This window comes from Micropterus salmoides, unplaced genomic scaffold, assembly GCF_014851395.1.
Source record: "Micropterus salmoides isolate LMB-PRFRI ecotype aquatic unplaced genomic scaffold, ASM1485139v1 Ms_hic_scaffold_2, whole genome shotgun sequence".
In the NCBI taxonomy this organism is placed as follows: Eukaryota; Metazoa; Chordata; class Actinopteri; order Centrarchiformes; family Centrarchidae; genus Micropterus; species Micropterus salmoides.
In genome coordinates this window covers 32,356,754-32,373,366 of record NW_024041150.1, presented here as the reverse complement: position 1 = coordinate 32,373,366, position 16,613 = coordinate 32,356,754, and the positions used below count along the sequence as shown (strand labels likewise).

Sequence of the window (16,613 nt, the reverse complement as noted above, 5' to 3'; positions counted from 1 at the left end):
CAAATAGAACAATAGGAAAGTTATTTTGTTTTCCGCATGTGTAATGAGATTTGCAACAAAACAAATACTAGGGTTTCAAAATTTAAAAAGTTAACAAACACTAATTATACACACAAAAGTCTTTAAGCTAATATTGTGAAAAGTGAATGAGTTGGATCAAAAGGCCTTACTAGACAGTAAATGAAGAGAAACTTGAGGATGTCCAGCAGCATCCTCCCCAGTGAGATCTGCAAGGGCCCGAGGTGGGAGTTGGCGGTGAAGAGGGAGATGAGTCTGAGGGAGCTGAAGATGTTTGCGATGGCGAACAGAGCCTCAGCTATCAGCGTGGGGTGCCACATCTCCCACTCCTCCCTGGGACGAGAGGAGTTATACTGAAGGGAGGAGAGGTGGATGGAGAGATGTGGGGGAAAAGAGAGGAGCGAGGAGGCAAGGGAAGCATGAGAGGATGAGGAGGATGAAAAGGCGAGACATGGAAATATAACAGAGTTCACCACAGAGACTATTCAAAGGGTCAGGTGTTAATATCAGACTGTGACAATCTGAAACACACACAACCTGAGAGTGTTTGAAATTCACTGTAGCTCATTCTGTTCTCTTTTTTAAAAATACAATGAGACAAGCACTCTGACATCCTGACAAATATGCTTCTGTCTAATGAGGATGATACATTAATATGCATTTTATCTCTATGCATTCAGTACAGTGATTAGTCGAGGACGTGCTTTAGCCTAGCTTGGCACAAAGAATCAAAGCAGAGGGGAAACTGCTGGCCTCCGCAAAAAGAGGAAAAAGGCACCTCTCCACGGCTAAGATAAGATGAAATGTGGTAATAAGACATTTTTGGAGCTATTACAAGGTAGCTTAAATGGAGCTAGCTCTTTTCATATGCTTCCAGTCTTCCAGTGCTTTCCTGAGCCAACATGAACACATAGCAGAAAGATGACAGTGTTTGTTGTCTGCACAAATTCCAAAAACAACCCATAGCCAAGTCTCCTTCTACATTTAGCTCAAGTTTTAAACAAACTTCCTGAAAATCTGCTAAAGAAAATGCAAATTTCTGTGAATATTAGTTGGGGTATCGAAATACACAGGTGGTGCTGATGTGCCGTTAGACCACCGCGAAGAAGAAGAGAGCTCAACAAGATGATATAATAAAAAGAAAAGCTAAATCTGCAGCTCCCCTCTCAGCTTTATAGTGAGTTTCAGCCCATTGCACTTTACTGTTTTGGTTCACTCTCAATGCTCTCATAGCATCGCTTTCGGCCTCAGCAGGCAGTGGTTTTCCAAGAGAAGGTTTTTAAAAACTAACTGTCCACTACTGGAGTGAATATTGGGACTTACATTTGGTAGGTGGCCAGAAACACGACTCCAAATGAATGATAATGTCGCTCTGTAACTGCTGGATGTCTAAATAAGCAACTGTTTGCTAAAATGTTTCCTATATCCACAAAATGATATAGTTACTCTTTAAGCTGCAGGGGAAAAAAGCAGTGGTGCTACGTCAGACTGCCTGTGTTTAATGAGTGAGTGTTTTAAGCCATCATCCATTAACTGTGCAGGGCTTAACCCCTCAGGGGCAAGGACCTTTACTGATCATGCAAATTATGGCTGCTGTCTCTCAGAAGATTCAGATCCACTGAAGCATCGATCCCTGGTGATGTGTGTGTCAGTTGTTACATTTGATAAAATGCAACCATATCTGTTATGCAAGACGGGCGAGTGACGGACTTCAAAAGCGTTTCCTGTGTGGCTCGCCCTTCAGGGAGAAGGTCGGGTTGGCTGGTTGAGTCAACAAAGCAACTGAGATTGACAGGGGAGACCACTCGTACCATTCCTTCTCCTACAAACAGTCAGCAATGTGTTCTTTTAACCATGATCTTCCCCTAACATTAACCAAGTCTTTACCAAACCTAACCCTAACAGTAGCAGATGTCGATTGTGTAATTTATCATGTATCTTAGAAATGTATTTCTGTAAATGTTGTGGTATTCCTCGAAAGATAAGCTTCATGATTTTGTCCCCTGAATCCCACTAAAGCTCACTGCTGATCTTTTGATACTCAACACAGTTCACAGTTATGTTCCTGTTTGTTTCTCTTTCTGACCTCCAGCATCCTCTTCTTCTACTGGCTTTCCTCTCAATCCTTTTTTATCCCACATGCTTACACATCACCCCCCCCCCCCCCCCCCCCCCCCCCCCCGTGTCTGTCTCCATCCCATTCCCACCATCTTTCTCCACAGCTCTCTAGGTTGTCTCATGCTTGGTTTCCTCCTCATTCTATATTCGGCCATTAGACTTACACAGGACGCCTGTCTTGTTAACTCTGCCTCTATTAGCATTCAGTGTCCACACACACATCCACACACAGGGGAGCAGCCAGAAACATGCACACAGATGCAAACTCATTAATTTATAGACTCGCACCTTCTCTCAGATGCACTCTCTCTCTCTCTCTCTCTCTCTCTTTCACACACACACACACACACACCCCAAGGGTGGAACGTATCAATATTCATGCACACCAGTACCTCACCAGCGCTTCTGCGATCTCACCAACCTCTGGCATTTCACCTACAATTTCCATACACTTACGATGGTTACACAGGCATCATGCACATGTGGTGAAGCTAACGTGTGTTTCATTTAGGTGTAACGCACGATCGCCTGTGCCACATCTATGCTACACTTCATGGCATAAGCACAGTACGCCACATTAACAATACACCAGACATAACATATCATCAAGTGTACGAGCAGGTGTGGTGTTGAGTGAAAATTGTCCAAATATCAATGGATATTTGTTAGGTGTCGCACTGGGTGTGTAGCTCTGAGGATTTTAAATATTGATAAGCATTTAAAGGAAAAAAGACAGAAACCAAAATATATTGCGCCAGCCTGCGTGAATGTGTGTATGTGTATGTATGTAAGCATACAGTTGTGTGTATGTGCACACGTTATATGTGTGTGTGGGACCTGTGTAGGAGGGCCACCCGCCACCATCAGTGACTCACAGCTGCTGCAGATGGCCCAGCCGTCTGGTGTGTGCGTGTGTGTGTGTATGATTTCCCCATTCGCTCTTAATAAATAGATAAACCCTGTATGCAGGCAGAGTGTGCAGCTAAACAAAGAATTATAAAGCGGAAAGCTGTGCTGTGAAAGTAAGAAAATGACTACATCAAAACAGCAAAGTGAAACTCGATGTCGCATGATGTGGCCCTCAAACACTCCAGTGTGGTGTTTTTAAGGTCAAAAGGTTACGGCTGATGTATTAACAACAATAATGCTCATGAAAGCTGCTAACTGATTGTCTATTTCTCATTTCATCTCTTGTTAATGCTCCTTGCACGGTAGTTTTCAGCTCTCTAATGTGCGTTATTGGCGACGTGGTCAAAATTTTCATCACAGTGTTAAAAATAATATTGATATACACATGGGTGAAAAATTAAAGAAATAAACCCTATAACATTCACAAATTTATTCAGGATTCTTCAGTTTGTCAGCCACCTGTATGTCACCATATGGCAAATCTAAAAGATATACATTTTTACAGTGGACACGGACATGCTGCATTATCACAATTATAAACCATACATTTTGGGCTAAAGGACATTTGCATAGAGGGCTGCTCAGAAAATTGCAGAGATGGAAATTATACAATGTCTGTCATGCAGATTATCAAGGCTATGCACATAAGATAAGTATAATTTGAACTCATTCTGTATTATCATTTAATAACAATAAATCCCAATCTCAGAATCTCACTGTGTTTACTTAAATGTGCTCTGTGGAGATTTACCTTAACGTAGGCCACTATCTTCAGCGATATGGTGGCCAGGTATAGTGAGTTCATGGCGAAGTCCATCAGGTTCCACCAGTCGTGGATGTACTCTGTGAATCCCCCGTCCCACATCTCCTTAATCTCGGCCCAGATGAAGCCTGAAACACACACATACACACTGAAGGTTGTTCACGTGCACACACACGTGCGTGAGCACATTTTTGTCATCCATCAGTGGTTTTGTGTTTGCTCGGTTTCTGCTCTGTGACCAAACTTTTGTTGGATATTTTCATTTGGCAGTAGCATTGGGAGGTAAGCAGGAAGCCAACACATTTGTTCTGTACGACTGACTTTAGACAAAGTCAGCTTTTATTCTAAATAATTCACAAGTCATTTTGTATTTCATCTGTTCTCCCTACAATATCTACTTTTCTTATATCACACTTATCACTCTACTCTTACTTCTGAACATTAATAAACACAAAAAAAACTTTATTCAATACATGAATGTTGTGGCCCATTCACGCTAAAAAAAGTATAAACATTTATGGAAATACTTTAAATTAGAATACAAAAGGGTTTTAGTTTTTGTTTAGTTTTCTTTGTTTTAGTTTGTTCCTTAAGATACATATGATGATGATCACAAAATGTCTTTACAATAAATTGTTCATTTGTAAAATAGCTTGGAAAAAAGCAGTAGCACTAAAGGAAAAAAGAAAACACAATTATATTTACAAAGATATACTGCATATGTAATGGTTCTCACAGAGGGCTGTTCTACTGCGTGGTCCTGACTCGAATGGGCAACCTCAGGTATGGGTGGCGGACACGCAAGGAGGCTAAAACGCATGGGCACTAGTGTTGGTCGCCGGTGCGTCTTAGGTGTCAAACACACACAAGAAATATGTAAAACATGTGCAATATCAGTATAATATCCATATTATAGTGCAATAAACTTGAGGTAGGAGTGGGACTGAGGTTGTTTCAAAGGTAACGTTATGATAATGTGCAGTGAAAGACCAACATAATGAAATAGTTCATTGTAATCTTTCAGACTGTGAACATGTAATTTATCAAACAGATGATTCAGGTCCCCTCATTTCACAGTCATTTCTGTCTAGTTATTTTCTAATACAACAATATAAAATAACATTTCCTAGATTTATTACCAGTTGTGCAACTGCATCTCCCACAAATGGCGTTCATACACAATTTGCCCTCATAGGAAATGTAATGCCACCTGGATTAAGTTAACTGGAAACATTTTGTTCCAAAGCAGGCAGCAGCGTGACAAAGAAACACAAGTCTACAGCCCTGCTGGCAGCTCTGTGAGGCTGTACTAGATACTAATGTCACCATACTAACATGCTCATAATGTCGATGCTAACATGCTGATGTTTAGCAGATATAATGTTTACTATATTCACCATCTTAGCTTAGTGTCTTAGCTAACATTTGATTATTAGCACTAAACACAAAGTACAGCTGAGGCTGATGGGAATGTCATTAGTTTGTGCTAAAACCAAAATACAATTTTGATCTGATTATAGTGTTAGATGAAAAATCAGGGGGTCTTCCAACAGTTCACTTTGTGGAGAACATATACGAAATATCTGGTTTTATTATTTTATGACAATCCACCCAACAATGGTTGGGACTTTGCCTCAATACACATTTTGGAGAAACAAAATACTTATTCACATAATGTCATTTTAGTGTTGGAAGCTACATTTAAATCATTTAGGAAAATGCATCTGGGATGAGAAGTGCATTAAACTAAAGGGTCACACTAATCTTTCCAAATTGTTAATAGTATATCATATTTTTTTTCTATTTATCAAACTTTTCTAATGCAAAACTGTAGCTGAATAAACTTTGTAACAACTGGCCAAAAACTGAAAATCCAAAGAGTAACCCCCACAGTGGAACCACCCAGTGTTTCAATGAAAGTGAATCTGAAGGTTTTCAGTGACTGAACATAGTAAACATGGTTTCACAGATAATTCAAAAACTCTGTCAGTTGTGAGGATTTTAATTACGATATGAAACACCCACACTCAACACTGTTACTTTGGAACATTTTTCTAAAGTGACCTGCAAGACCAAAACCTTTGTTCGTATTACAGATGAATTTTGGACACTTTAGAAATATTTGAAAAGCAAAGTGTTTTCACAGCAACTACACATTTATTCTTTAGTATTTAACAGACACAAATAATGGAGCAGTGCATACTCTGATTATCATGAGCAATGCAACCAGCTAATGGTCAGTGTCATTTCTTTTTTATTGCGAGCATTTTGTAGCCGAACGTTTTAATGAGAGGAAGGCAGGAGAAGAGAGCGGAAGAGACGGCAAGGAGAACAGATGGTTTCGTACTTTTCCAAATGATTATGGTTATGATTTGGAAATGATTGGTGTCAGCTCTGAGAGAGAATATGGAGATGTAATCACTCATTTTCACACCCACCCACCCTCACACACGCACAACCACCTCCTCCACACACTCGCAAGCATCCGACCACACACACCCACACCCCAGCAAACACACACACACACACACACACACACACACACACACACACACACACACACACACACACACTTGTGCAGACATACTCAGAGTCCTCTTGATGAAACAGTATGACGGCTTACTGGACAGTGACTTAAGTCTCTAGCGCATGTAAATATGATATATCAGTCATCTATTAAAGGAAGGAAATACAAATGAACAAGTAAGATTTTGACATGTCTTATTAAAACTTTGTCATTGCGTCCCAGACTGACTCAGCTATCCGGGTAAGTTTAGACAAAGATTTAGTGTCTTCATGGTTTAAGAAAACCAACATTGTATTTCAACAGAAAATTACGGTTTCTATGCTTAAATTTCACTGCACCATGACCGTCTCCGTCCAACCTTTCCTGAGACCAAAGGCTCCTGTCTGTCCCCAGGATTTAGTGCTGTGGGTACAGGGCTTTCTCAGTAACCGCCCCTGAACTCTGACATCCTGCTCTACTGGTGTTTTCAAGAGTTTACTTAAAACACATAACTACTCATTGGCCTTTTGCATATGAAAGTGTGTTTGCGGGTGTTGGAGGACCCTGGTCTCATCTTAGTGCATCAAATACCACTTTGAGACACTCAGAAAGCCTAAAAAAGCATCTGCATTTGGCGCACAAGGAACCCTTCAGTATCCGTATGAGACGCCCTGGGATGCCAAGTAACTCCAGTGTAACTCATCCGCCATCAGGTACTGTACTAATTTCAACCCAAACACAATCTTTTCCTAAACCTAACGGCGTTTCATATGGATGCTGAAGCGTACTTTGTGTGTCTAAAAGACCCAAAGCTCAGATGGAATTTAAACTTTGGTGTCACCCCCCGGGCAAATGTTTTTATTATCCAGGTAGACAGAAGACATCTGATCACAAAAAAAATCCCTTTGAAGATGCCACTCACTGCTGTAACAGGCCAAAATGAAGATTTTGACTTGTTTGGCATTTTGCCTAAGGAATGCCATGTGTCTGAATCACGGTGAGACAAAACAATCTAAAGACGCCGCTTTGGGGCTGGGAAATTGTGATGGTCATTTCTTCCTGTTGTATTTTATTACACAAAGCAATTCATTGATTAATTTAAATAATAATCCAACAGATAATAGATAATGAAGACAGTCATCAGTTGCAGTGAAGCTTTATGCTTCAACGGTCATAATAACAATAAAGAAGAATGCAATGTGGCTACAAGGCAGGTTGGTCGAATGAAGGACTGTGCAGACACAAAGACTCAAGTTATTTATACACCAATTAGTCTGTCAACGAGTGATTTCCAAGGCATTCTGGGAACAGTAGGAGCACAGTGAAGTAGAAGCAGTTTTTCCATTAGCTGTTGTGCAATGTTTTAATTTGTGGATTTCATCTAAATGCTTTTAAAAGGTTAATTCTTTGGTTAGGTTAGGTTTTGGTCTTTGGTGATTTAAATTATGGAAGTTGAGTAAAAAAACATTCTCACTCCCGACTTGTCATATATTGACGATTGGTCAAGGCCCTTTAGTGTCCCTATTTAACATGCTGTGTATCCCTTTGACGTCATTTTTAGACATTTAGGGCTCTGCTGTCAGGTAACGCTCAGCAATAATAAATATGCAACGTCCGGTTACACTGGCTCAGGAGATAGAGCGGGAAGCGAAAGGTTGGCGGTTCAATCCCCGGCTCCTCCAGGCTGCATGTCAAAGTGTCCTTCGGCAAGATACTGAACCCCGAAGTTTGAGCAGAGTAGAGTAACGAAACGGCACATTGTTAAAAGTTGTGAAATGCTGTCATTTGGTTAGGTTTAGGTTCAGTAGGCAGAAAGATTATTTAGTTAGGGTTAGGAAAAGATCATGGTTTAGGTTAAAATAACTACGTACGTCAGTTTACATGTTGCTTAACTTATGCAATTTACATAACTTAACTTAAATAAAAGTATTTAATGTTGACACCGGTTCAAAGTCAGCAACGCTACTTATGTACATACTAAATCTTTCAGAATGTATGCAACATAACCAAATGAAGTGGTTAACGTTTAGTTTTTGTACATACCCAGCACCCATGGGAGAATCATCCACTCAACGATGGTTGGTGGGGGTCCCTGCATGTGCAGGTTGGTGCGGGCGATGTGCTGCGAGGCCAGCAGCAGGAGGAACAGGAAGGTCAGGTAGGACGCCGTGTGACAGATAAACTTGATGAAAGGCTTCTTGATGAAGCTTCCCAGAGCGCTCTTAGGGGCCAACAGGTAGATCTGAAGAGAAGCGAGGAGGAGACAGATGGAGAAGGAAAGGGAGGGAGAATGGAGCAGATAGGAGGCAGAGGGAGAGAAATGAGGACAGGGCATGAAGACACAGAAATGATGAGAGTAAGAACATGAAAGGAAGAGAAGAGGGAGGAGAGAGACAACGCAAGATCATAAGAAGGAAACAGAGATCAAGAGAAAGATTAACTGGTTTGTCCTTAAAAGATTCATCACGGTGTCCCTTTAAGGTACAAAACAAGACAACACACAGAAAAGAGGCAGGGAGAGAAAAAACTGCAAAAAGCAGACACAGTAAAGGAGAATGCATGAATGAAGCTGTCTTGCATCCTCTCTTTAAAAGAGAAAAACTATTTGATAAGATTCCTCAAATATCCTGTAATGTGTAATGAACAATAAAGTTTAATTTTTTCATTGCCAGTTATTGCTGTTATGATGCTTGTTTGTTTGCTCTGCTCCTGGCAACCTCTTCTCACTCTGAGTCATGCCAGCGAGGCTTTAAATGTAATTGATAAAACAGAAAGAGAGCGAGAGAGGGTCGGAAACAAAAAGGGAGATTTCACGTGCATCATTAAAAGATTAATAACTTAGTGACGTTAATGCAACAATTTTTGCAACGTAAGGACTTTAAGTGAATTATCTTACTCACATTAACAATAAAATCTGAGTTAACGTAACTCCGTAAAGACCTGGTAACTGTCTGGTCACGTACCTTTTTTAGTTTTGTTTTTTTTTAGTTAACTTTTAGGCAAAAAGATGTGAAATTATACGAACTGTAACTTTAATCTTGTTATTCACCTTATTTGAGGTATTTAAACCAATAGAGAACTAAACAAAACCAGCAACACCAGCAACTAGCTTTACTACAAAAACACTGAAAATACGATATTCTTGGTTTAAAAATATTTAGTTTAGAAATCTGTGTGCAAAATCTGCTGTCTCCTTACTAATGGGATTAACAGTTATATACTATATTTCCAAAGTTTATCCTGGAAATGGATTATTAGAGAAGCAATTATACAATTAATATTTAGATTTAGTTAATCTCAAAGCTACAAATGAATCCTGGTTGTAGGAGCAATTAAAGAAGCCGCCATCAGTGCGATGGCATCTCGCATGCAAATCCTTGCAATAACACTGTGATCTAAGAAAAGATTTCTCCAGTGCATACATATGTACGGGAGATCCTACAGAACTTGTCACACAATGAAAATTTAACTATTAAATGCCATTAAAATTAAAGATTATAATCTAAAGTTTTAACAGGTGAGATCCGCTGTTTAATAATGAACTTTAAAGCAAAATGAAGTTCGCCTTTGAGTCATGACACTGACTTCAATTAAATTAAATTAATCTTCTTTTAATCAACATGTGTTTGTGCTGGCTGTCAGGACTGCTTTCCCCAGCGCTCTCCAAGGTACTGATCCCACAGCAGAGGCCAGCGGGAACTTACACCATGTCACATTGCATTTGTGTAGCTGACGCGTTCATCCAAAGCAAATTACAGTGTAACCATGTGGATACAACCAAAAAACATTTGCAAGAATCGTGTAACTTCCAGCTATTCATGGACTTCACCTGGGTCCTCATTACAGAACAGTCTCATATCTGGAATCCTTTCTTGTCTCAGTTTAGGATGACATTTAGGATTTTTGGTATTACAGAAACAAGTTCTTAGAACAGGAATTTAGCCATTACTGACGTAACTGAAGAAATATTAGGATCACAAAGGCCGTGTCCTAAACTCAAAATAACTGGTTTGTACGCCAATTACAGTGGAGATAGGGAACAACGTGAACACCGAAATATTATGATTACTGAAAGCACATCATGATGCTTTAAATAACCCAGCCCATGTATTCATGAGTATATATTTACTGCCAAGATGACTCATTTTGAATTTGATTGATTTGCCATGTCTGTTCAAATGTGTATCCAAAAGGTGAGGTTTCTCCACAGACACGAATAAAATTAAAATTGAAGCTAAAATTGAACGCCCGTCCCTTCTTGTCCATTATAACAAGCTAGCTAGCCAGGGACAGGGTAAAATGAGCCTTTGTCATAAATACAGGTAAACATTGTACACACACGTGTACATTGTAAACACAGATACAGGCATGACAGGATGAGCGCCGATACCAGTAAGGATTTCTTAAGATGAGATAGGAGGTCTAAGAGAGGATTTTTCCTATTTTTGAAACAGTTAAGATAGGACAAGCGGTTTGGACATTTTTCTGTAATAAGGCCCCTTTTTCCTGTTCTAGTTAATTCGTGTGAGTACAAGGAAGAAAACTGAGAAAGACTGAGCCATCACCATGCCAACCCCTTGGAAGCTGGTTATATTTCCTGGCTTACAAAGTTTCAGATTTTTATAAAAATTATGTTTTTCTTCTGATTAAAGTGCAAAAAAAGCACAGATTACATGGTATCCAGGCTGTGGATGTCGGACAGAAGTGGTAAGTTAATTTTTCCCACATCTTGTGCCCAACAGGCTTCTATGTCTCATCCTCTCTGCTCATCTCGTGTTTACAGTCTGTACTCAAACTTCTGCTAACAGTCAAGATTGCAGTGAAAGTCTGTTTATATACGAGTTTTAATATTCACCTCACCGTGCGTTGCAGCACAGTGGGTTCTTGCCTGAACAGATATCTTTTTCTCTTACAATAACCCGGCTCATCTGCTAGCTTCTGTTTCCTCTTTCAAACATTATCTTTGGCTTCTTCAATAGTTTTTAACATGAGTCCCACGAGTTTGTTTTTAGGTCGAGTGTTGTTGTCATGCTGATGTTTCCTGGCAACATCTCCTGCAGCCAGTAAACAAAGACTTTTGCTTAATTGCTGCCTGGCAACACATTTACTTTGAGGAAAAACATTCCTCCATCATTTCTCTTTTCTCCTTTCCTCTGTTTCCATTTCTTTGGATGTCTTTTCTTATTCATGCCTTCCCATTCTCCTTTACGTCTTCCCTCCGTACTCTTGCTACATTTCCCCCCCTTTCTCTTATCCTTTATTATTCTACTCATTCCAAGTTCCCTCTCTTCTGTTTTCCCTTCCCCATTTTTTCTTTCGTCTGTCTGACCCTCGTCCCTCCTTTTTTCTTTTTCTTCTTACCTCCACTCCACGTTTCCTTCATTTATTTATTCCTTTATTTGTTCCCTCCGTAATCTTTCTTTCACTATCTTTCTTTTTCTTTTTCTCTTGCCTTATCCACTTCCTTCTTTGCTTTCTCTTCGTCTCACTCGTCATCATTCATTCCTCCCACCACTCTTGCTCCCTCCTTTCCTCTTTTCCATTCTGCCTTACTTCCCCTGAACCTTCCTCCATTTCTTCCTTGAACACTTACTTTGTTGCTAAAGTCTTCTCTGTCCAATATTTTGGTTTCTTGCTCCCTTTATTGTCTCTATTTTGTTTATCCTTCTTCATCCCCCTCTCCCTCATTTCCTTTCTTCAACTTCCACTTACTCCATCCTCCTTCCTTACCAGTGAGAAGAAAGGAAACAGGAGTCCGATGATGAAGCAGGTGACCAGTTTGACCGCCCAGTGTCGTCTCCTCCAGCCCGGGAAGCCGTCGTACCACAGCGTGGCTAGCAGCTGCTGGCAGTTCGGCTGGGCCACAAACTGAAGAGAGCAGGAAAGAGACTGTTAAGAAGTTAAGTTTAGGTGTCCTTGTCTTGAAATAAATGAGGGAAACATCGTTATCAAAGGCAGAAACAAATGAAACCACAATGCGACTCTGGGGGTTTTGAAAACAATGAGTCCAACGTTTATCTCCTGTCTTAGCAAAAGCAGTTTTAAAAGTGGCTCGTAAATCATTCAGAGGCCTTTTTGGGTAGAAAGCTGCTGATAAGAAAAATAATAACCTTTAAAACACAAAAAGTACTTTCTTTCTTTACTGTGCACAACCCTCAGGTCTTTTGGCCCATCCTGGTAGCTGATGGTAGCTCTTACTTCCTGACTGGACATTGTCTTTTGTCTGATAGCTTACTGTAAGTCTTCAGAATTACAGTCTGTAAGTTAATGGTCTTATGACCGAAATATGCACCTTTCCTTCATATTTGACACTTGTGTAAATGAAATAAACAGATCTGAAAAAAAAATCCACAAATGTTTTGTCTGTGTGAGCCGTGTACATTTATTTCAGTACTCATGTACCATGTTCAATTTCACCATGCACTTCTGGAGAACTCCCCTTGGTTGGCTATCCAGTGATAATGGGCAAGGCTCGGGGTAGTGTCTGAAAAACTGAGTATCCCACATACAATACATGATGGATTATAAACTGCATGCTAATTTAGACTTTATAGAATCAAGTACAAAAACTGTAAATAATGCATCATAGCTCTTAACACCTGGGCAAAGGCTGAACTATTTTTCAAATTGGCTAATAATCACATGGTAACTTCTAAGTCCTTTAGGCCGGCTTTCTGTTGTCCAAATGAGGCAAGACCATAAATTTTCTGTCTCTGCCACCTCTTGCCTCACTATTAGATCATCCATTTAAGTTAACATTAAAAATTTAAGAAATGAACTATTTTCTTGTTCCTGTCACGATCCTGTGAAGGAATAAGACATTTTAATCTGTATCTGGATCCATATATCAATCTAACCAGCACATTGCATGTGCAATATTTAATGGATAAAAAGTGTTAAAAAAAAGTAAAGCTTCGATTTATTTTCAAAAATCAAAGAATACCACAAATATAACCCTTTTGGCAGAGTTTTAAAAAAAAATTAGTGATCGTATGTGAAAAGCACCAACAAGAGCAAAAAGTATTAACACATGATGTACCTCTTAAACTAATCTGCAAATGTGTAATATATACTTTGTAGTGACTTACATAACTGTTATATGCACATCTTGTCATATACATTTCCTGAATTCCTGTTTATACACAGCATGAGATCTGATATTTTGGCTCCTCACTGCAAAATTAAAACAGATTGTGAGAAACAGAGGAAGGGATGTTTGTTGCTGTATAGTTCAGCAAATGAAATGAAGAGAGAAAAATGTAAAGTAAATTGTGTGTTATGTCTGTATGTTGCTGCACAGTGAACCAACAAAACAAGATAAAAACAGTGTCGCTGTTTGATCGCACACCAAAAATCCTAAAAACAATGTAAACATTTGTGAAGCTCTTTGTTTATTTCTGTTCTGCAATATTTATCAGGCTTGATAAACAGAATCTTTATTCTTTCAAAAGCATTAGTTGTGAGCCTCAAACAGGTACATCAGTAAATATTTTATCTTTCTCCCTAAGCTGTTCTGACAAACCAAAGGTTACTCCCTGCCCTGACAGAACTGTAGCTGCTCTGTCGTTCAGGTTGTTTCCATTTACATCTCATTACAGTTCATCCTCTGATACTGTTGGCGTTGCACCAAAGGATTGTTTGTCCCCATCAGCCCTTCAGCCGCCCTCTGAGTCACCAAGAACCAGATGAGTCCATTTTTGTCTTCCCTTTGCCTCTTTTTCTTCCTCCCATTGTGTCCTTTCAAATCTCCTTCCCTCCAATCCTCGCTGATCCCTCCTTTCTTTTCTCTCTGCCATTTAATCTCTTGCTGTCTTGCCAAGTCTGTCTGTCTGTCTCCTTTTTCCTTCTTCACTCTCCTCTCTTTTTTCTTTCTTTCTTTGTTGGTTTCTTCCCTCATGTCTGACTCTGAGTGGTTTGCCTGGTCTTGGTTTAAAAATCCCAGAACTGTAGATGAGTCTCATCCTCTAAAAAGACTTGGGAGTAGGTTATTTATCGCGTCAGTGTGTTTGACTGTAAAAAGTGTGTTTTCCTCTTAAACAAACAGCCTATTAAATACATTTGCTAAATCAACATCCAGCTGAATTTTGCACATCCGCCTTCACACAAGGACACATTTAGCTAAAAGCTTAAAAAGGCAAACTGCCAAAAATGTTCAGATCAGCAAATGAAGCTGTCAATCAAACATGAAGCTCGGCTACTTTTTTCTGAAAGCTGAAACATTTGCTGGCTGACGATTTCCACACTCCTTGTTTTCTTACAAGTGTGGGCTTGTTTCATAAATAATTGATCCTGGCACATTTGATTTGGACCGTCTATAACTAATTCTCAACTCTCTGTGAGTGTGGGACGGTAATTCAGACTTTTTAACATCATGACAGCTTCTAACTTTGCAGCATCATGTGCTGCAGTCTGAAAAAGTAAATGTCACAAGAGCTATTTATGGTCCTGATCCCTGGAGCAGACACAGGCAGCCCTTTGGGAACACACCATACAAAAGAATTCTGGAAAAAACTTAAAATTAGGGAACATCAAGATTATGGCAAATCAATAATGTATATATATATATATACACACAAATATAGCATTTGCATATATATACAAATATAGCATATAGCATTTGATTTTTTAAATTCCATTCACTGTCTTCCTCATAAAAGCACAATTACCCACAATGCAACTTGGTTGGAGATTCACAGGCGTTATGCTAGTAGTGACTATCCTCAGCTACAGAGGTTTGGTAAGCTAATTTCTTTCTAAAGCTGCAATTATGCTTTTTTACTTGTATTTAGTGTGTTTACGTTTGTTTTTGTCTCAGTTTCAAACCCACCTCCCGACAAGAGCTGAATCAACCAATCAACTTGCTTGGTGCCATACCATAACGTCCTAGGTCGGCGGAGATTTCCTGGATCTCCTAAAAGGCAACATAACGCCACACCTTCATTTTGAAAACTTTTAGTATTTAGCCCCAGCAGATGCTGACTCATGTGACATCACTTGAGGACATTTATTAGACTTCACACGTCTCCATCTGGAGCCACAAAAGGCTTTTTACAACTTTTTTTCACATATGCTGTGGTGTTCCCTTACATTTATAAACAGACTTCAATGTGTAAAATATGTGGCGGTCACCTTTAAAGGTTTAGTGTGTAATATTTAGGAAATTGACAGAAATGCTATATAAAATACATAACTGTAGTGTATAAAGACCTTACATAATGAACCATTATGTTTTTATTACCTTAGAATGAACCATTTTTTCGTACATATGCCGAGAATCCCCTGACATGGTTTGGTTTCCATGTTGTGCCGCCATCTACAGAGTGCGTTTCATCACTACGTTGAATACGTACAAAGGAGAAGAAGTAGGTAATGGTAATAGTAGTAGTAGTTGTCTGGTTTATTAGAAGTAAGAAGAGAAGTGAAATTTGGACAAATAGAGCAGTAGTTCTCCAAGTGGGGTCCGGGGACCCCCTTTCACCCTCTCAAGGATAAAAAAAGAGGAATAATTTATTTTCAATATCAATCCATCCATAATTAACGCAATCACAGGATGTGTGACTGGTTTGGTCAGTGGTTTCATAAACTTACTGTAATAAAACATATAACAGCAAAAACCCTGTCAAATCTTGGTAACAGTTAATTATTATTATTTATGGCAGGTTTGAGCAGGTTTTTGTAACCAAATACAAACATCTACCTCCACACCCTTACTTTCCCTCTCACTACTGCGTTGTACTGAACATTCGAATGTAAATCTTAAGGTGCAGAACTGTCCAATATGGAGTCATGAGGATACTGGGCTAAGGTGCCACCAGACTAAAGGATTACTCAAAGGCTCATGTGCAAAATGGGTCTATACAAATCTTGGTCGGAGTCTGGCACATCAGTTTTGAATTAGATTAAAAAATATGCAAGATCAACAGCCCCAAGAGTTTGAGGAAAGTTTCCAGAATGGCTGACAAATAATGCTGAATATAAATATTTATAAAAGGGGTGGCTCATATCAAGCGATCTAATTGGTTCATAGTAGTGGTAAAATGAGTGTGTACAATGGCTATGACATTGAATTCCTTTGCACAGATCAGTATCACTCCGTGACAAACTGGGTTCGAGTTATAATCTGAGCTTCATGGGGGTCTCTATTATGCTAATTAATGTTACCGGCGGTGATAAATAAATAAGGAGAGAGAGAGAGAGAGAGATCAGTGCTTATTACGTGATTCAACATTTCCCTCTCTCACACACACAAACGCACAAACACACACACAGCAGTTCACTACTTGCCCCAGAAGTCTGCGA

The 16,613-nt window shown here is 39.5% G+C and overlaps 1 protein-coding gene across 1 annotated transcript in view; it reads right to left on the bottom strand.

Annotated features, from left to right (window-relative positions):
* Nucleotides 1–16,613, bottom strand: part of trpc5a (transient receptor potential cation channel, subfamily C, member 5a) — a 118,642-nt gene that overhangs the window by 33,189 nt on the left and 68,840 nt on the right. Inside the window, exons 10-13 of the mRNA XM_038730907.1 lie at nucleotides 12,045–12,182; nucleotides 8,358–8,556; nucleotides 3,797–3,936; nucleotides 171–371 (exon numbers count right to left, since the gene is read on the bottom strand). Coding sequence (XP_038586835.1) covers nucleotides 171–371; nucleotides 3,797–3,936; nucleotides 8,358–8,556; nucleotides 12,045–12,182 — 678 coding nt within the window. The remainder of the gene's footprint in view (nucleotides 1–170; nucleotides 372–3,796; nucleotides 3,937–8,357; nucleotides 8,557–12,044; nucleotides 12,183–16,613) is intronic.